The following is a 21,124-nucleotide window of genomic DNA, read 5'->3' on the forward strand; positions in this document are numbered from 1 at the left end:
CTGGACAGTCATTCTTAGACATTGTTGATGAAGTATAAATTTGTATGATCTCTTGGGCAAGTCATTTGGTAACTTCAATCATAGAGCTTTAGAAAAGCTCCTACTCTCTTACCCCATAATTTTAGTTCTAGGACTCTATCTCAAGGAAGTTCGAAAAAAATATGTACAATATTTTTTGCACAAAAATATTAATCTCCAAGCTATGCATTATATTTAAAAATTAGAAAGTATTACATGCTTCATGTTAGAGGATAATAGTTCAGTAAAGTACATCCACGACATGATTATAATGCAATTTTTGCAAATTAAAATGTGAGTATGTATTGAGTAATTATCTAAGTATTGTGCATTTGCTCATTGAACCCTCACTACAAGGATACTGGATATCTTCCCTTGGCCCTTCCAGGTGCACCCACCACTCTTCTCTTTTTCTGACTGGTAAGGGCTGCACCAACAGGATCCCTTGCCTTCTAGCTTCTGGTTGGGGTAGGTCAATGGAGAGGACCAGGGGGTGGCGGGCGAGGAAGATTGGGAATTATTTGTCCTGGCTCCCTCTCTGTGAGTTTCCTGTGGGCTGAAAGCCTCCCTGAACTAAAGGCCACAGCTTATGTAGGCAGCCCCCATCAAACACCACTGTCACCAGGTTCTGATAACTGTTCTCTCCCTTTCCCACTTCACAATGATGCCTTCTTGCTCTCACCAGCCTGGGGATACTGTGTGATTCCCTGTGGTTTCTCTTCATCTTGCCTACCTCTTTTAAAATATTTCCTTTATGATAATCTCTTCAAATGATCTAATTAGAGTTTGCTGTTTCCTACTGGAACCTGACAGATACAACGGCTTATGAGAGTCTATATTTGAGGAGATAGGCACAGAGAAGTCAAGTAATTTGCCCAAGGTCACACAAGGGAGAAAATAATAATTGTAGGGCATGTTGAAATTGTTCCTTTATTTCTCTATTTTAAAATAACTTTTATTGTTTTTATTACAAAAGATACACAAAATATACAATACAAATAAGATGAAGAGAAGAAAATACCCATATTTCCACTCATCTAACCCATCCGGTATTTCTTTAATGAGACTCCCACATTTTTGTCTCCAGCCAAACTTCCCCAATTCTTGTCTCAGGCTCTATGTTCAATTGTCTACTCTATAATCTTCATCTGGATGTCTCAAAGGCACTTGAAACTGAACATGTCCAAAAACAGGCTCATGATCTTCCAAATTCTAGCCACAACCAAGTCCTGTCAATTTTACATGTAAATGTCTCTAATATATCCACAGCTCTCCAGCTGCCACCACCCACCTTAGTCCAAGATGCTGTCACCTCTTTCTTTGAAGAATTCCAAGCTTTGTTCTCCCTGTATCTATCTACTCTTGTCTCCTTTAACCCATTATTTACACAGCAGGCAGATAGACCTTTTCAAAATGCAATCTAGTCGTATCACCCCTTGCTTAAAACCTTGCAGTGGCTTCCATTGCTTTGAATACAGACCAAGAGTCTTACTTTGGCTCAGCTAACCTCAGCAGTTTTGTCTCCCCTGTTCCTTTCCTCCCTTTGCTTAGCTCCACTGTCTGGCTTTCAGCTGTGCCCGGGAACCATGCTTCTTTCTACCACAGGGTCTTTGCCCACATTGTCCCTCTTTTGGGGACACATTTTTAAAAAATATTTTATTTATTTATTTGAGAGAGAGAGAGCACATGCATGAACATGAGGGGCTGGGGGTAGGGGAGGGGCAGAGGGAGAGGGAGAAGCAGACTCCCTGCTGAGATGGGGCTTGATCCCAGGACGCTGAGGTCATGACCCTAGCCCAAGGCAGACACTCAACCATCTGAGCTACCCAGGCGCTTTCTGGGACATTTTTACACCCTTCCCCAAAGTTAACCTCCAGAGTGGTCAAGACACCCTAACACTTTATCACTAGGAACCTTTCCAACATAACGTCTATCAGAGCTTACATGAATACATCAAGCATGTGGCTGCCTGTGCATCCCCAGTACTTTGCCCCATGCCTAGTATGAAATCAAATATTTTAATGAAAAGAAATAAATGAAACAGGGATAAGGACAAAGTTGGACGAATCATATTAGAAAGGTCTGAATTTTTTACATTTATTATTTCCTCTTTCTTCGCTTCAGAGTCTAACAAGATAAAAATGATATGGATTTAGTCATGTCTCAACTACTTTTCTACAAAGTAAAAGCTTTTAAAACTGGATAAAGAGGGGCACCTGGGTGGCTCAGTCAGTTAGGCCTCTGCCTTCAGCTTAGGTGATGATCTCAGGGTCCTGGGATGAGCCCTGACCAGCTCCCCCTGGGTTCCCTGCTCAGCAAGGAGTCTGTGTCTCCCTCTCCCTCTGCCTCTCCCCCCATGCTCTCTCTCTCAAATGAATACATTTTTAAAAATCTTAAAAAAACTGGAAAAAGAAAAGACTATATCTCTATTCCTGTACAGTTTCTTCAACAAGATTATTTGATACAGAATTGGGGGGGGGCAGGAGAAATATTTATAGGTGGGGACGGATCTAGTTGACTTCCTGGAGTTCTCATCACTTACTCTAGATGTTATATCTGTTTTGAGGGTTCTGGTGATGACAAAACCAGCTCTAGGAGGATAAAGTGGAAATTTGAAGAGGGGATAAAACCAGCAAGAGGCTGATTGTACAGTAAAATATATTCACTAAATATCTCTCTTTTTGGTAGGATGGGGAAACATGGTTTTTTTTTTCTTTTGTTTCTGCACCTTAACCAGCCCTTGATCTTCATTTTTTAAGCGTAGGTCTCACTTAATCTGATAGTTAAGGGGTATTGTTTGTTCGTTTTCTTTTTTCTTTTCTTTTCTTTTTTTAAGACTTTATTTACTTATTTGAGGGACAGAGTGGGCCTAAGCTGGGGGAGAGGCAGAGGGAGAGGGAGAAGCAGACTCCCGGCTGAGCAGAGAGCCTGAGGGTGGCTCCATCCCAAGATCCTGGGATCATGACCTGAACCCAAGGCAGAAGCTTAACTGAGCCACTCAGGCGCCCCCGATAGCTGAGTTCTTAATTTTCTGGCCTACTTGCTTCGATTTGGGTCAAGGACCTCAGGTTGGACAACGCCACAGAGAATGAATAATCGCCCGGTGGGCCCCAAGTGACAGTTTCCCCCTCACCCCGCCCCCTCCCTAGGGAGGGGCCTGCGGCTGCGCAGACCTCACTCAGCCCCTTGTGACGTCACAAAGGAGCCAACTGTAGTGTGGCGCAGCCCTGCCACCGTCTGTCCAGGTCCCCCTCCTTAAAACACCAGCCTCCCTTAGCCCACCTGGCCCGGTCCTCTTTTAGTTAGGGCGTAAGAACACAAGCTGTAGGCCGAAAGCGCCGTGGGGCCGCCACCACGACTTTCGGTGGCGTCGCCCGCCCCTCTGGGCCGGCGAGGTAGGCGGAGCCAAGCTGCGGTAGCCCTAGGCTCTCCCGCGGCTTAGAGGGCCGGGCTCCTGGGGCGGCCTCGGGAACGCGCAGGTCCTGGACCGCGGGGAGCTAGCGAGGCGCGCTCCCGCGGGGGAGGGGCCGGGAGCAGAACGTCGCCTCCCGCCCCGCGCGCTCCAGAACCATGAGCGCACACAGGTCGGCCGCCTCCCGAGACTCTGGCGGCGGGAGGGGCCGGGAGGCAGAGAGCGCGCCCGGAGCCGGGGGCACAGCTGCCCAGATCTCCGACCCGGACTCCAGCTTGGGCGCGGCCACATCCTCCGAGTCCGGGTCGAGCATCCATTCTGAGTCGCGGACCTCCTCCAGTCCGTTTTCCAGCTTCCTGTCCAACGCGTCCACAGCGGACCCCGGACGCGAGAACTCCAGCGCGCCCGCCCAACTCGGCTCCAGTCCCGGCCCGAGGACCAACACAGACTCTAGGATTGGCCTCCGGGGCTTCGGCGCCCACGGCCTGAACCACCAGATCCCCATGTCTGCCACCCGCCAGAGCACCACCGACGGGGCCGCCCCAGCCTCCAACACGGACGCCGGCCACCCGCGGGTACCGGTACAAGGACCTGCCCCACCCTCAGGCCCCCCTCGAGTGTCAGTACCTGAGTCCACCCCGCCCGCAGTGCTTGGCTATCCCCGAATATCAGTACCAGGATCTCCTACATCCACCAACTCTACCCGAGAGTCAGTGCAAGGGTCTGTCCCGCCCTTGAAGCCCGGCTTCCTCAGGGTATCGATGCCAGCACCTCCAGCACCCGGTAACACTCCCGAAGTGTCAGCACACGGGCTCGCCCCGCCCTCGGTGATGGGCTCCTCCTGGAGTACGGCGCAAGGACCTCCCACACCCAATAACTCCCCCCTAGTGTCATCGCTAGCGTCCTTGCAGTTCTCAGGACCCGGCTCCCCCCGACTATCAGCGCACGGATCTGTACGGCTCTCGGAATCCTCCCAAGTGTCCTTGCAAGGGTCTGCCCCGCCCTCAGTGCTCAGCTCCCCCCGGAGTTCGCTGGGAGGATCTGCCCCACTCTCGGACTCCTCCCGAGTGTCGTCGCAAGGGTCCGCCCCGTCCTCGGAGCTCAGCTCTGTCCCAGTTTCAACGCAAGTATCGGCCCAGCTCTCGGAGTCCTCCCGAGCATCGGGACAAGGGTCCACCCCGCTCTTAATGCCTGGCTTCCCCTGGGATTTCATACAAGGACATCTTACACCCAGGAAACCCGGAGCGTCGGGACAAAGGTCCACCCCGCCCTCAGCGCCCAACCCTGCCCGGGATTCTGTGCAAGGACCTCTTACGCCCCGAAACAACCCCGGAGGGTTGGCACAAGGGTCCATCCAGCCCTCAGTGCCCGGCTCCCCCCGAGATTCGATACAAGGACCTCTTACGCCCCGGAACAACCCCGGAGGGTCGGCACAAGGGTCCATCCAGCCCTCAGTGCCCGGCTCCCCCCGAGATTCGATACAAGGGCCTCTTACGCCCAGGAACAACCCCCGGGGGTCGGCACAAGGGTCCGCCCAGCCCTCAGTGCCCGGCTCCCCCCGGGATTCGGGACAAAAACCTCTTACGCCCAGGAACTCCTCCCGAGGGTCGGCACAAGGGTCCACCCAGCCCTCAGTGCCAGGTGCCCCCAGAACATCCGCGGAAGGATCGGCTCCGCCCCCGGGCTCCCCTAAAGGAGCAGTACAAGGGACCGCTCCGCCCACTTTGCCGGGCTCCGCCCGGGTGTCGGTGGAAGAATCGGCTCCGCCCCCGGACTACCCCCGGCAATCGGTAGAAGGGTCCGCCCCGCCCTGGGCACGCTCCACTCCTATACCTACGCCCCGGGAGAGTCACAACCAGAGCATGGCGAGTCGGGAGAAGGCGAGTACCGCTGGCCACATGTTCGACGTAGTCGTGATAGGAGGCGGCATCTCAGGTCAGTATGGACCGTGGCGGTAACCTGAGGGCCCCTGTCCGGCCCGGGGTGGGGGGTTTACAGTAGTGCCGCGGCATTTGGGGATCTCTCTTGTGCATGCTGGAGTGCAACAGTGCCCAGCCCCGGATCCTGCAAGGCGAGAGTGGGGGTTGGGCCAGTTTTGCTGGTGGTGTGAACTGGGGGAGACAGAACAATAATTTTACTACTACTGTTAAATACTAGCATTTAATTAGCTCTCGCTGTGCAGTTATATTCTGTTCTTTACTGGCATTTCCTCAGTCCTCAGCAGTCCTGTGAGATGGGTACTAGCCCCCATTTTACAAAACCAAGTAACTGAGGTCTGGAGACTTGCAGTAACTTTCCAGAAGTCAAACCACTTAGCTAGAAAGTGGCTGAATGATTTTTTTCCATGTAGGACCTTCACTTCTCATCTCTGAGGTGGCTGCTTTGCCTCACTGATTTCACGTCCTCTGCCCTAAACAGACCATCAGTGTTGGGATTTTTGTAGTATTGAGGTAGTGATAGTGTTATTCCGGTTCTGTTCTTCTCCAAGCACTTTTCCTTAGAAAATTTGGTAAGTGAAGAGGAAGGAAGAATCGTTGAGTAAAAGGTGGTTTTTTTTTTTTCTCTTTTCTTTCCTTTTTTTCTTTTTTTTTAAAGGAGAGAGGGTGGGCTCTTAGTTTTAACCTACTCGGGCTGTTTTTTTCAGAACTTGCAGGAAGATGTAGGGCATGTGTTGTCCAAAGGGAATCCCTTGGTGAAGCAGAGGCCCACAGCCGGTCAGAGAATGCCTTGTTGCGTCCTTTCGTAAGAGCTCCCAGTGACCGAATCCTGTCCTGTGTGGAGCTGGTGAGCCTGGGTTCCCCTGGTCCTGGCTTAGGTTTGCAGCTGACCAAGTGTATGAGGCTTGCCTGTATCTTCCTGGAAACCTCATCATGACTGATAGATTCAGTTGTCACTTTGAGCTGTCATAATTGCTAAGATTTGAAATTCAGGAATTGTGTTTCAGCCCTAGCTAGAATCCCACATGAATCTGCCCAGGACCTGGGAGGGTGTTAATTTCTAAAATATACCTGCAGGATCTGATTTAGAAAGAAGGAGAAAGAAGGGGGAAGGGAGTAAGGATGGCCCCACAGTAGCCATTTGTATAAATTTGGGGGGGGAAACTTAAAAATTAATTTTGAGTGGAGATAGCTTTTGACTTGGTCTCGTGAGGATCAACTGTCTGAATCGCCAGAGGAGAGGCCGGCCTGAGCTGTTGCTCTGGCACTCCAGCCAGTGCCAGCAAAAACATGCAGGTATGTTGGAGCGTCGGAGGAAAGCAGATAATGGTGGAGAGTAAGAAAAAGAAGTGTATTTCTCTTGTTTCCATTCATTCATTCATTCACTCATTCCTTCGTTCATTCAACAAACACTTGCCGAGTGCCTGCAGTGAAGAGAACTGTTGTTTCCAAAAACCTAGTCCTCCCATGCATGCTCCTCATAGTGTGATTGTTGATCACTGGGAAATAAATGTTCCGATTGTGTGGTCTATAAATTGATTAGTTCTCTCTCTTCCCCCATCTCCATACCATCCGCATTTCACAATTTGGGGTTCTTTCTGGGATTTTATCTTTGTCCTTTTCTTGTTCTGTGATCCAGTATTCCTTAGGGAGCATTTTGTCTTTCATTTTCCCTCTGCGCGATTACCTGCTGTATCTCCGTTTCCGCACCTTATTCCCAGTAGTTGGTTGTGAGCAGAGGTGGATTCACTATATGGCTGGCGACGCTCATGCTTTATGGCCTTAGAACTGCAGTTGCCTTCTGCTTTTCATTCTGAATAAATAGCTTCATACCGTGTCTTGTATTGGTAATCTTGCAGTCTTTTTTCTTAGAGGACACCCAAATCATATAAGCTTTGGGCCCCTCGAAACCTGGATCTATGATTACTATTAATTATTAATTTGTTTGTTTCATTTGGGGGAAAGTAAGGGGCCTTTCTTGCACAGTAGTTCACACACCTATTCCAGCAGCCAGCTTCCAGTCCATTAGTGACAGTGGAAAAGGCACGGGGCTTTCTCTCATATCATCTCTGTCACTCGATTGGAGTGATTTTAACATGAAAACTGACCAGAAACATTGCATTTGGGCTGCGGTGCTTTTCCAGATGGTTCACAACTAAAATCAAAAGTAGATGCAAGTCCGGCTCAGGCTAAACCCTGCACACCGACTGAGTATTTCATGAGCAGTCCTACTTAATCCCTATATCAGTTTTAAATGCTTTGGGATATTTCTTATAACTTTTATCACAACTTGCACACTTTAATATGCTACCCACACACTTAAATATATGGCCAGTACTCAGCATCTGCAGTGTCATTACTTTTGTATAACAATGTAGCTCCCAGAAGAGTACAAATTCCAAATGACATTCCTCAAAATCAATCCATAGTAACAGAATTATCTTTCATTTTTGATAACTCTCTTGGCTGTACAAAGAATGGCAGCATCTTTTTTTTTTTAATCTCAATTTTAAAGATTATTTGTTTATTTATTTGACAGAGAGCACAAGCAGGGGGTAGTGGGAGAGGGAGAAGCAGGCTCCCCGATGAGCAGGGAGCCCCATGTGCGGCTTGATCCCAAGACCCTGGGATCATGACCTGAGCTGAAGGCACACGCTTCACTGGCTGAGCCAGCCACCCAGGCGCCCCAAGAGTGGCACCATCTTGATATAGCTCCCTCTTGTCATTTAAAAAACCCCATAAAACAGGGGTGCCTGTGTAGCTCAGTGGGTTAAGAGTCTGACTCTTGGTGGCTCACGTCATGATCTCATGGGTGCTGAGATCAAGTTCTGTGTGGGGCTCCATGCTCAGTGGGGAGTCTGCCTGAAGATTCTCTCCATCTGCCCCTCCTCCAATCATGCATACATGTGCATGCTGTCGCTTGCTCCACCTCCCAAATAAATAAATAAATAATCTAAAAAAAAAAAAACCGTAAAACAGAGCATGTCTTGTAGCCACAAAACCCCTTTTTCTGTCCACTAATCAATTAAATAATTGTATGTACTGTAGCAGTAGTGGAGAGGGGGAAACCCCCTGCTCATTTGTAAGTAATATAGTGGTGTCTTAAAGAGACTCTGGCCCTTAGCTGTCATCCATCATCTATCACCAAGTCCTCCTTGAAACTCCTTTCATTCTGTGACACTTGGATCCTGAATTTTTCTGTTGCTTTCTTTGCACCCATATTCTTTTGAACTTCCGGTTTTGAACCGGCCTCGAGGTTCAGCTGTTGATCACTGTTGTGCTCTTATGCACTTTTCCCCTCTCTTTCTCATTCTAGGACTTCACGTTTCCCTTATCTATAGAAAGCTCTTAAGTCTCTAGTTTGGATCCATTTCTTTCTCCGAGATCCTGTTCTATATAAGTTCTATAACTTATCTGCTCCTGGATATTTCACCCTTTAATGTCCTGTTCTTAGTTCATATTCATCATGTCCAAAAGCCTCCTTGCCCTCCAACCCAGCTTGTCTTCCTCACTTCCTTGGCTCGGTTCCTGGCACCACCGTGGTGCTTTAGACCCAGTCAACCGATCCTTCTAATTTCTTGTTTTGGCTGTTCCTCTTTGCCTTTCCCAGTGACTCCCCCATCCCCAGGATAGACCCTGGATCCTTTTGGCTTACCAGGTTATGACCGTCTTTCCAGTGGCCACCCTTTACTTCGGGGCTCTCCTTTCATGTCCATCCTGCAGTGTTCTCCCAGAGCTGATTTTTTTTTTTTTTTCAATTTGAGCATAGTTGACACACAATGTTACATTCGTTTCAGATCTACAACATAGTGATTGGATAAGTCTGTATGTTATTCTAGGCTTACCAGAAGTGTGGCTACCATGTGTCCCATTACACTGCTAGTACAGTACTATTGATTATATTCCGTGTGCTGTACCTTTCACCCCTGTGACTTATTCATTCCATAACCAGACTTGACTTTTTTTTTTTTTTTAAAGATTTAATTTATTTATTTGACAGAGAGAGACAGCCAGAGAGAGAGGGAACACAAGCAGGGGGAGTGGGAGAGGAAGAAGCAGGCTCCTAGCGGAGGAGCCCGATGTGGGGCTCGATCCCAGAACGCCGGGACCACGCCCTGAGCCGAAGGCAGACGCTTAACCGCTGTGCCACCCAGGCGCCCCCAGACTTGACTTTTTTAAACACTTCTTTCATCACCTTGTTCTTCTGCTCAAGACCTTCCTTCATTGGTCTGTTACCAGCCCCTCAAGCTTCCCTCCATACCCTCAATTATCTAGCCCCACTTTGTTGGACAAGTAGCATCCCCCACTGTCCCCAACATGGACTCACACTGCTGTCTTGTGATCGGTACTACACCATGTTTATTTTGTCCCTTCACCCCTTCCTTGTTTTTGTCTTTCTTAACATGGGAGTGCTTCTCTCTGACCGTTTACATCTTATCCATTCTTCAACACCTGATTAATGACCCTTTTTTTTTATTATGTTATGTTAGTCACCATACAGTACATCATTAGCTTTTGATGGAGTGTTCCATGATTCATTGTTTGCCTATAACACCCAGTGCTCTTTACAACACATGCCCTCCTTAATACCCATCACCCGGCTACCCCCTTCCCCCACCCCCTCTGAAACCCTCAGATTGTTTCAAGGAGTCCATAGTCTCTCATGGTTCGTATGACCCTTTTTTAAAAAAATATTTTATGTATTTATTTGAGAGAGAGAGTCTGTGCACGCGCGCGCAAGAGCCGGGGAAGCAGAGGGAGAGGGAAAAGTAGACTCCCCTCTGAGCAGGGAGCCCAACGCAGGCCTTGATCCCAGGGCCCTGAGACCATGACCTGAGCGGAAGGCAGACGCTTAACCATCTGAGCCACGTGGGTGCCCCTCATGACCCTTTCCTTTTTTTTTTTTTTTTAAAGATTTTATTTATTTATTTGACAGAGAGAGACGCCAGCGAGAGAGGGAACACAAGCAGGGGGAGTGGGAGAGGAAGAAGCAGGCTCATAGCGGAGGAGCCTGATGTGGGGCTCGATCCCAGAACGCCGGGATCACGCCCTGAGCTGAAGGCAGACACTTAACGACTGAGCCACCCAGGCGCCCCATCATGACCCTTTCCTTAATCACTCTGCCTGCCCTTGATTTTTCCCTGTTAGTGCTTGTCATCTGTAGCTAATAGTCCACACTTATTTTCTGTGTCTATTTCTTGATGTTATTTTAACTATAGCCATTCAGTCACTGACCATAGATGCTAGTTCTTATTCAGGAGCTGACACAGATATAGCAAATGACAGAAACCCAGTGGCATGCGATTTTAAAATCTGCCCCGACCCGAGAATTTCTGAATTGGCTCTCTGTCAGGGGAGAAAAAAAGGAAAAGAAAAGAAAAAACAAAAACAAAAACCCCATCTCCAGGGGTCAATGTATACTTCAGAGTCTTTGGGCCAAAGGGGTTTTTGCCAGGCAGTCCAGTCCAATCACCTAAGATTTTAAGCCTCTCCACGGCATCTCCTTGGTGATGATCTGGCTGTAGCTTTGAACACATCTAGGGAAGGGGAATGCTCTGCCCCTCAAAGCAACTCATTATGAGCAGAGGTGGACCCGCTGCCTGGACTCATTCAAGCCCTTTGGGAGCCTCTACCATACGCCAGGCAGTGGCTAGATCACCAGGGGAAAGGTCTGATGTTGAGTAAGTAGTTTCCCTGTCCATAGGGTGCCCCGTCCTCGTGCAAGAAGGAATCGAGTAAGAGAATAATCGATATTCATACAAGGGAAGAAATATTATTGTCATGAGTATGAACAAAGTGCTGGGACCTTGAGAGATAAGTTTCGAAGTGAAAACACTTCAGTCATAGCGCTGGAGAGTCCTGGGTAGTGAGAAAGTTTTTCCATGGTTTTAGAAATTTTTAAGGGCCTGGGGTGCCTGGGTGGCTCAGTCATTAAGCATCTGCCTTCGGCTCAGGTCCTGATCCCAGCGTTCTGGGATCGAGCCCTGCATCAGGCTCTCTGCTTGGTGGGAAGCCTGCTTCTCCCTCTCCCACTCCCCCTGCTTGTGTTCCCTCTCTTGCTGTCTGTCTCTCTCTGTCAAATAAATAAATAAAATCTTAAAAAAAGAAAAAAGAAAATTTTAAGGGTTGTGTGGAAACAGATCATTTCCAACTAGTGTCTAAGTAGTGGGAATCTCCCCCCCCCCCATATTTTTTATCCACGAGCCAAGCTCTACTTAAAGAATTGAGCACACTAGCCACGTCGAAGTTGGGGCTGTATAAAATCAGTGGGGATTGAATCCTTTTCATCCTCCGAGACAGAAAAGCCATTTTGCAAGAAGGTTGACTACTGTTCTGAATCCCGACAATGGAGTCTACAACATACCACGGTTTCCCTTTTTGCTGAAATACATCACTCTGAAGAATCATTTCTGCTGAGAGCATTTTTGGCATTTTAACCCAGAACTTGGCAGCAGACACTTGGGGCTTTGTAGTGATTAAGAAAAACATTTAAAAAATGCTGCTTATTTTTGGTGCCTTACTTATTTAGATACTCTGAGGTTCAGTGCAGACGGGGCATTAATGTTCTGCCTTTTAGGACAGTTTTGTATTTTGTTCTCAAACTAGGATCCTTTCACTTTAGAAACTTTTTTGATGATGAACAAAGAACACAAGAATATCTGGGTTCTGACTTTTTGAAATCTTCGTGGTTGAATGAGATTTGGGGTTTAGCTGACATTCAATGGGCCGTTTTCTCATTTAGCCAGTGCTAATTGGCTTGACCCAATACGTAATCCTCAGCTAATGTGAAAAATATATTTAACAATAGATTTAAGTACAGTATAATTATATATAAGTATAGTATAACTCTAGTGTAATTGCATCACAGAGACCCATAATTGAGAAAGAGAAAGGTGGAAGCTTGTTATTGGCAAATATGGGTCATACAATCTTTGTGTAGGTGTGACATACACAGATTTTATATATAACTGATCTTGCCAGTATTTGGATTCAGGTGTACCCAGAAAGACTGAGGTTCTGTTGTAGTTTTATTTTTGTTTAACTTTTAAAGAAGATTTAGTTATTTACACAAGCAGAGGGAGGGGCGGAGGGAGAAGCAGGCTTCCCGCTGAGCAGGGAGCCCGACATGGGGATTGAGCGCGCGGGGCTCAGTGTCAGGACTCCTGGACCCTGAGCTGAGCCGAAGACAGATGCTGAACTGACTGAGCCACCCAGGCGCCCCCTGTTGTAGTTTTATATCACATACAAGAGTTTGCAAGAGCATAGGCATCCAGTCAGCACTTGTTTGAAGACTTTGCTTGTGTGTACGACATGGGTAGATTTCATAATGACAGCTCCCTCCTTTTCCTGTTAGGTTTGAGTGATCAAAACTGCACACAGTGAGCCAAAAGAAGTTTCGTTACATTTTTCACTATTGTAAGGTTTGAGACAAGTTGATTGTTAAGGACTGTTTTTTGCCTTTATGGTGAAAATTATTTTATAGTTTTGCCAGGAATTTGTATTTTCTTCTGGATGATCTGTTCCTTATTATGTTGTTATTTGGCATTATGAATTAGGGCAGCTTCAAGTTTTTTTTCACGTTTAAAAACTTTTTTAGGTCATCTCTCCACCCATTGTGGAGCTCGAACTCACGACCCCAAGATTAAGACTTGCACACTCTACCGACTCAGCCAGCCAGGTGCCCCCAGGGCAGTTTAAAATGTTTAAACTATGGTTTTGTCTTCTATAAAATGAGAGGTTGGGTTAAGTTGGATGATGTTACATGGGATGTATCTTCCAGCGTCTCTTTTAGTAATTAGTAGTCGTCCTACTGTCTGTCTCTTCAGCTTTCTCTTTTGAATCCCCTCCTCAACGTGTTTTTCCTCCCGTGTTGTATTCTGGAAATGGCTTGCACGATCTCTCATGCTGACATCCTACACTAACTGAAATCCGAGCCTGGGGCTCTCTTGCGCATGCTCATTCACACCTCCTCCATGACTTCTCTGAGCCTTAATTTCAAAGCCCTTTTGTAGTTGTTGTTAAGCCAAAGTAAACAAAACCCCACTTTATAGTAATAATCAATTGATTAGGTAAAAGTGTCAATAAGAACATAAACATCAAATGATAAGCTTTGAGAGTTGAGTTTATTACATATTAACCACGTTCAAAGGTCACCGAATTACAAACCGTAAGGGCTCACAGGGACCAGCACAGAGGCACGCAGGGATCAAGTGAATTACCAAACGCCACAAAATTCTTAGCAGCGTAACTTGACTTTGGTCCCTTAAAATGTTGACCACCAGGGTGGTGCTGCTTCTATACCCCGCCTCGCTGGGCTTGCCCTATAGTTCCATTCCTAGAACTGCAGTAAACTTTAGTTGTGCTTTACTTTGATGCTTGATGCTCTAAAACCTGGTGACTATTGTTTCACAGTAATTTATATTTTACAATATGTTACATGGCATGTTACTGCTTCACGAACATTTATACTTAAAAAGATGGGACACCGTGTTAAGGTCAAGTGACTTTCATATGAAGAATTTATTTCCTTTTTGACAAGTCCATACCAGGTGTGTTTAGGATAATGTGTAGCAATTGTTCGACTAGTTTCCGTCAGTGGTTCTTCACCCTTTGAAACTCTCCCTTTGAAAGCTACTGAACCTTTCCACCAAAAAAAAAAATGTGTATTTTTACTCATAGAATTTTTCCCCCTGCCCCAGGCCAGCATCAGATGTTATGGAAACGTCTTCAGTGTCACTGTCCCTGTAGTATAAATATTTGGGGCTGAGACTAAGACTTCACAGAAGTGGTGAAAAATAAGAATTCAAAGGATTCATTAGGTCATTAGACAGTTACAGGTAATGTATATGCAAATAGATAATGATAAAAACAGTCAAGACATCTAGGCTGAAAAATAAGGCACGTGTATCTCCTATATTAAGTCCATGATAAGTCAAACAGTGAGCCTGACATGTTTTGGAAAAAAAGAATTTGGGGAGACGACACAGATGAAGAAAATGGAAGGCTGTGGCAGTTGATGTGATTTTTTAAAATAGTTTACCAAGATCGGTATTGACAGATTTTAGGTATTGAAATGAAGCCATTGATATTAAATATACATTTGTTATTTAACATGCATTTGTCATGGCTTATGATCCTCAGTCATTGGAAGCATTTGACAAAATTCAGACCCAAGTAGAAGAGTGAACTTCTGTAGTTTATCTGAGAGTCCACTTGTCTCTCCAGTGACCGTGTGAGGCCCAGAAACCTTCTGTGGTTTTCCAACTAGAAACCTGAAATGCTCTTGGTGTTTGAGGTTGGTTCGGGGGTTCAGTGGTGGCACAGACAAGGGAAGCAGGAAATGACAGACAAGGAAAGGATTTCACGGAGGAAGTAATACCTGGCAGAAGCGTTGTGGGTTTTGGATAAATTCTGAAATGCAACGAAAACGACTTTTCTTTTCTTTTTTTGCCGGTAAGTCATTTCTTTCGTTTTTAAAACTAGAAACATTTTTTTAATTGAAGTATAGTTGACATATCAAAGATGACCTTTAAGGTGACCGTTTCCAGATTAAATGGGTTTGCTTTGAGCCGTGGCTTAAATTCCAGACCTTTTTCTTGCACACCTGCCTGTGTTTGTTCATTCATTAGCTCATGCATCCATTCATTCAATAAATATCTGTTGATTGAGTGCTCACTGTGTGCTGTGAGCAAAATTTATGTTTTCTTGCTTTGGGAACATTGCTTCCAAACCTCCAGTATGAGCTGCTGTTTGACTATACTTTTTATTGTCCTGGGAGTTTGGAGTCCAAGAGTCCTAATGTGCAGTTATGTAAGAATTCTGTTGGCCAGAGATCACGTCACCGAATAATAGAAAGTTAACTTTAAAAACTTAATATGTGATACACATTCTACACGTCCCTAGGTGGTGATGAATGTGGAAATGGAAGAAAAATGTCACTTTTAGGAATTAAGAGGAAGAACTAGGAGAGCCAGCAGATTTTAAGCCGTAGTTGCACTAATGTTTTGCTTCAAAACTCTTGGCTTGTGCTCTAGGCATTGTTCACCTGGGTCCCTGTCCAGGAGAGTTTATTACTGTCAATATTTGGACACTCTTATAAGAGATGAAACCAGCTTTCCCAAAGTGTGTTTTGAGGAGTAGTTTTTTTGAAAAGGCAGAAGGTGGAGAAATGCTGAATTGAACAGGTCTTTTCACTGCAGGACTTATTAGGGCCCTTTAATACACCAGTGTGGGCCACACATTTCCCAGAAGGAGAAAGGGCGTATGTCGCAACGTCCGTGAACACTGATACTTTTCCCCTGAGCATCTTGAGGACTAGTGTTCCCATAAAACATTTTGGAAACTATCTCTTTAAACCACAGTGCAGCTTAGTGTGCAGAATCTAGGGATAGCAGTGTGGAGGGCCCTTGGTGTATTTTTTTTTTTAATTTATTTGAGAGAGAGAACATGAGCGGGGTGGTGGGGGGAAGGAAGAGGGAGAAGCAGACTCCCCACTGAGCAGGGAGCCTGATGCGGGACCCCATCCCAGGCCCCCGGGATCCTGACCTGAGTTGAAGGCAGACGCTTAACCGACTGAGCCACCCAGGCGCTCCCCACCCCGCAACCCTTGGTATATTTTTAAAGTGTCAGTGAAAGAATGGGGTGGGTCGTGAATTAAGGGGTAATTGCATTCCCCAACTTGGGTGAGATCATTTATTTAAAGTGAAGATGAATGCTGAACAATAATCAAATAAATTAGGACTGTCTAGACAACCAGTCTGTCGAATTCAGGGTAAATTGAAGTTAATTGTTAGCTTTCATCTATTTATCATTTGAGACAGCCCTGTCTTTTTAGCTTATCAAAGGGATTAGAAGACTTGGCATTTTCAAAAGCAGAGAATTATTTCTCTGAAAGGAAGCACAAGCTACAGATGGCTATAGGGATGGATAGATAGATCAGAATGGTTAGATGTATGGGGGACGACTTGTGTGTGCGTTGATACTGTCTGTTCTCTTTTGCTAAAAAGTACAATAATGGATCAGAGACCAGAAAATGTGCTAGTCGCATAGACTCTGCTGACTTAACGTAGGCATAAAGGTTAAAAATGATGCGGCACCCTGTCCTTGTCAGTCTTTCTTAGTTGCTCGAGAGAAATATAATCGAAGCATTAGAAACTTCCTTGTTGCCCTCGTCCCGCTGAGCATTGTTTCGTTTTCCCAGTATGTGGTTATTCTGTTCATTGCAACAAGTATTTCAGCACCTGCGACATGGCAGGATCTAGTCTAGGGATGCGAAGATGTACAACACATTTCTGTTCTCAAGAAAGTCCTAAGACACTAGTTAAAAGTCAGATCTCTGGGCAAGGGCTCATGGTGCCTTGGACGAGGGCAAAAGGCCCCGATGGCTTGGACTGGAGTGGCTGTGGTGGCAGTGGGAAGCAGGCAGATTCAGAACATAGTCTGAGGCCACAACCAAGAAGGACCTGGCCCTCGAATGGATTGAGGTATATGACGAAAGGAGAGAAGAGTCAGGAATAGCTTCGAGAGTTCTGACCCGAGCATCTGGCTGTACGGTGGAGCCATTTCCTAAGTTGCAAAGGGGCGGGGAGAGGAATGAGTTCTGGGGAACTATCAAGTGTCCTGCTTTAGACATATTGAGAGGCCTCAGTGACCCGACTTTCTTGGGGACGTCACGGTTTGTTCTAGTGAAGGAGTGGAGCCACCAGGCCATTCGTTGTGGCAGGAAAACCAGAAATTGAACTGGAAAGGGTAGCACGAGCCCCCCCCCCCCCAATAGAGTAATATGAAGGTACTTGAAGAAGGAAGGTGAAGGGAAGGGCCCTCGGCGAGGTAGGGAGGCTGGCAGGGCCAAGTGTGAGCCAGGTTCCACGGTCACAGATTTGTATCCCAGGAAGCAAAGGACCATTTCTTCGAAGGCTTCATGGCAGATATTATGAATTCCTTCTCCAGGCGCGCTGTGTGGGGTAGGCCCTTCCCCGTCCCGTTTCTATGGGGAGCTTAGCCGCCGCAGCACGCTGGAGACGGGGCAGAATCTGCGAACACGGTTTCCACGGGGCCGGGGCTTGGAGAAGCTGCAGCTTGCTTTGAGGTTGCCATGGCAGCGCTGCTGCCGCCTGCATACTTCCTTGCATCCGGGCCCTCCTGCTCCACCAACCAGCAGTCACCAAAACAATAAAATAAAATAAGGACAATATTTTGCTTCCATTTGCTCTATAGTAGTTCACATCGAACATGATTTCTTAGTAAGAACAAAACAATTGCCTCAACTCTCCGACGACGACGTGTGCTTTGAAAAGCAGACTTGCCTTTTTTTTTTTTTTAAGCCTGTCTAATACATCCTTTCACCTATTTTATTTTGGTGTATGTGAAACCCAAATGATGGAAAAAAAATTGGAAGAGGAACTGTCTTGGTTTTTTTTGTTTTTTAAAGATTGTATTTGTTTATTTGACAGAGAGAGAGACCCGACAAGAGAGGGAACAACACCAGCAGGGAGAGTGGGAGAGGAAGAAGCAGGCTCCCTAGCGGAGAGGCCTGATGTGGGGCTCCATCCCAACGACACTTAACGACTACACCACCCAGGAGCCCCAAGGAACTGTCTTGTTTTAAACACCTCATTCCTCTTTAAAATACCGAATTGCCAAGCGATTAAAGATTTGCGCATGCCCTGCTCCTCTGATTTTCCTGTTTTTCAGATTTTTTTTTGCATTTTGAAAGTGATCGGATCCTTATTTACACCATAAGTCCTTTATGGAACTCTTCGGGTATGGGGCTTCTCTGGGCTCTCTACTCTCATTGAAAACCACAGGACATTTGGGAGTCGTGGGTTCTTTTCCTCCTAAGGAGTTTGATTCAGGAGAGGAACAGCTCCTGGTGCAGGTGCAACGAATGGTAGATTTTACCAGTGCCCACTTAGACCTCTTCCCTCCAACGGACCCATGGGAGAACCAGAGCCTTTAGACAGGAGGACACCTGAGCGTCTAGGACACCTTTCCAGGGTGGCCCTTCATCCCTCACAAGCCAATGAATCTCATACACCTGCTGATTTAATACACACTTTCCCCTCCCTGCCTTTATCTCTCTCCTCGAAAGTCTGAGGCCAAGAGTTTATACCTCTCACAGTGTGTGTGGGAGCCAGCTTCTACTGGCTGGAAAGGCCTCTTTCCAATTCCACATTCAGTGATACCACATTGGTAGCTTGAAATAAGTAGCTTAAATCAGACATGATGAGAGTGTCTGTATACCATGGAAACCCAAATGGTGCAGATCAGGTGCCCTCTCCCTCCCTGCAGCCCAGAGGTGGTTGTTAACCATTTAGCAGCATAGCACTATATCAAACCCTTTCCTTATTTTGGTGGGGGTGGTGGTGCACACCAGGAGGGCAGGGTGGGGGGCAGGTCTCTTCTATCCCTCAGAATTCCATGTGGCAATGAAATGATGGAAAATGAGTGAAAGGAGGACCTATAGTGTTCAGTGCTCTTAGCTTTGGCTAATCTATATTTGTTTGGAACAAGATGAACAGTAAATCTCCATGAGATTTATTGTTCTGTTCATAACACATGAAAATTAAAAAAAATATTTGATTATAAAATCTTTTTACAGAAGGAATGAGTCACAGAGACAAAAGGTCCAGCACAGGGAATATAGTCAATGGTACTGTACTAGCGTTATATGGTGACAGATGGGGAGTTACCCTTGTGGGGGGCCCTATACTTCAATTTAAAAAAATAATAAAATGAAATCCATTTTGTAGTAGCTACGTTATATTTGGTGACTTGCCTTCAGGCTTAAAAGCCTTTTCTTTTCTAACAATTTTATCCCATTTACAAAAAAAAAAAAAGCTAAATAAACATTTTGAAAGATAAGGCAAAAGCCCTTAAGCTAATCCGTGGAGTTGACAATTGAGATATGACTTTTTTCTGTAAATGATTATTGAGTTTTGTGGCGACGAGGGGAGGGCAGAAGGCATAGCGACACACAGAAATGAGAACAAAGTAGGAGTTAAGGAGTGTAATCCAAGACTTAACACCTTGAAGCAGCCGTTGGCTTCATTTGTTTCATTCAAATCAACAGTCACAGAGTAGAAAAACTTTTCTGGACTGTAAGAATTTGCCTGTGCTTTATTTTCAACTTACCGAGTTATTTATTCAAAATTAGCTATTAGTTATTATTTGAAAATAAACACTCAGTCCGTTAAGCATCTAACTCTTGATTTAGGCTCAGGTCATGATCTCAGGGTCCTGGGATCATGGGGTGGGGGCTCCCTGCTCAGCAGGGAGTCTGCTAGAGACTCTCTCTCCTTCCTCTGCTCCAACCCCCTGCGCATGCGCGCTCTCTCTCTCTCTCTCTCTCATGAATAAATCTTTAAATAACTTAAAAAAAATGGCACCTTGCTATTATTTCCATATTCAGTATTTTCTAATCTTCCAGTTATCGTGGAAGTTCCTTTTTAAAAAGCCTTTTTTAAAGCATTTTTTCCCACAAATCCTTTTAAAATGTTTTAAACATTGTATTTCTTAAACTAAGGGTTGCAATTTTCCTTGCTGAGATAGGGCCAGTCGTTTTCCTAGAATGCAGAAACCGCCCTTGTGATCAGCTTTTTAATTTTGTTTATATCCTAAAATACCCTTTGTCACTGGTGTGGTCACTGTCCCAACTCAGCTCCCCCTGCTCCCCCCACCCGCTCTAGCTTCCCAAGTGGTGCTTATTCATTATTTGGCTCTGAACGCCACTCACCAAACTAGTAGAGCGTTACACGTTAGATTTGATTTTGCTCAGGCTCCAAGTGAGGGTGTGAGAAATAAAATCCTTCACTTTTCAGGAGACTTTGGTGTAGCCATATTGGGGGCGCGGCTTTCTCACCCAGAATAGGGGGATAATGAAATCGACTCCAAGTGATGCGAACAAGAAAGGCACATGCACCTGACGCTGCGGGACACTGGGGCTGGAGGTCAAGGCCACCTCTGCTGCTTCGTAGGCAGCATGCAGAAGGCCACTTTCTCCTCCTTTAGAAGAGGAGCTACCGATTAATTCGAGTAAAGCCTTGGCTGTACTTTTCTAATTGCTTTATAGTTTGATTGAGTAAGGCGAACTGGGAAGAAAGTAACCTTTTTTGTATCTGAGTTTCTGTGCTTTTAAATGTAGAAGACATATAGACATAAGAAGACTGGTGGATAAATATGCTTTTAATAACAACTTCGTCCTTTTTTTAGTGACCCTCTGCAGAAGCGCTTTGGCTCTGTCCCAGAGAACGCTTTGCACCAATGCAGACATTTGCTGGCATTGGTTTGAATTTATTTAAATGTCACGGGATGGATGCTTTCTTTATGAGGGGATTCCAGAGATTCTTTGCATACCTAAATCTTTAATGAATGTCAGCAATGTAAGATTACAATGTACTTGAAGGGGCCAGTGCTGGTTATTATGGTTTAGCCTCACCACATTCTGGATCTTCTAGACCCCAATTCATCCTTGATTCTGTATAGGAACAAAATGCTGTGTCAGTCTGCGTCCTCTGAGAGCAGACATCAAGACAGAACTAGCCATGGAAGAGACTGACTGTAGGAAAAGCCTGCAACGGAGGAAGGGGGGAGGGAACAGGAGCAGGCAAGTTGCTAAAAAAACCCAAAAAACAAAAAACAAAAAACACAGGGTAGTCCTGTATGATTTCCTACAATCTGGCTTTTGTTGATTGCATCCCAGTAGTACTATTTAAACATGTTCCTCTGGCCCCTAAGTAGAAGATCTAGAGGCTTGATG

At 45.9% G+C, this 21,124-nt stretch overlaps 1 protein-coding gene across 1 annotated transcript in view; it reads left to right on the forward strand.

The window, feature by feature from the left end:
* The first annotated feature begins 2,494 nt into the window (after window positions 1-2,494).
* LOC113265899 (uncharacterized) overlaps window positions 2,495-21,124 on the forward strand; it is a 70,786-nt gene continuing 52,156 nt past the window's right edge. The window contains exon 1 of the mRNA XM_026513334.4: window positions 2,495-5,365. Within this exon, the coding sequence (XP_026369119.3) occupies window positions 3,589-5,365 (1,777 nt within the window). The 5' untranslated portion in view covers window positions 2,495-3,588. The remainder of the gene's footprint in view (window positions 5,366-21,124) is intronic.

This window comes from Ursus arctos, chromosome X (genome assembly GCF_023065955.2).
Source record: "Ursus arctos isolate Adak ecotype North America chromosome X, UrsArc2.0, whole genome shotgun sequence".
NCBI classification, from domain to species: Eukaryota; Metazoa; Chordata; class Mammalia; order Carnivora; family Ursidae; genus Ursus; species Ursus arctos.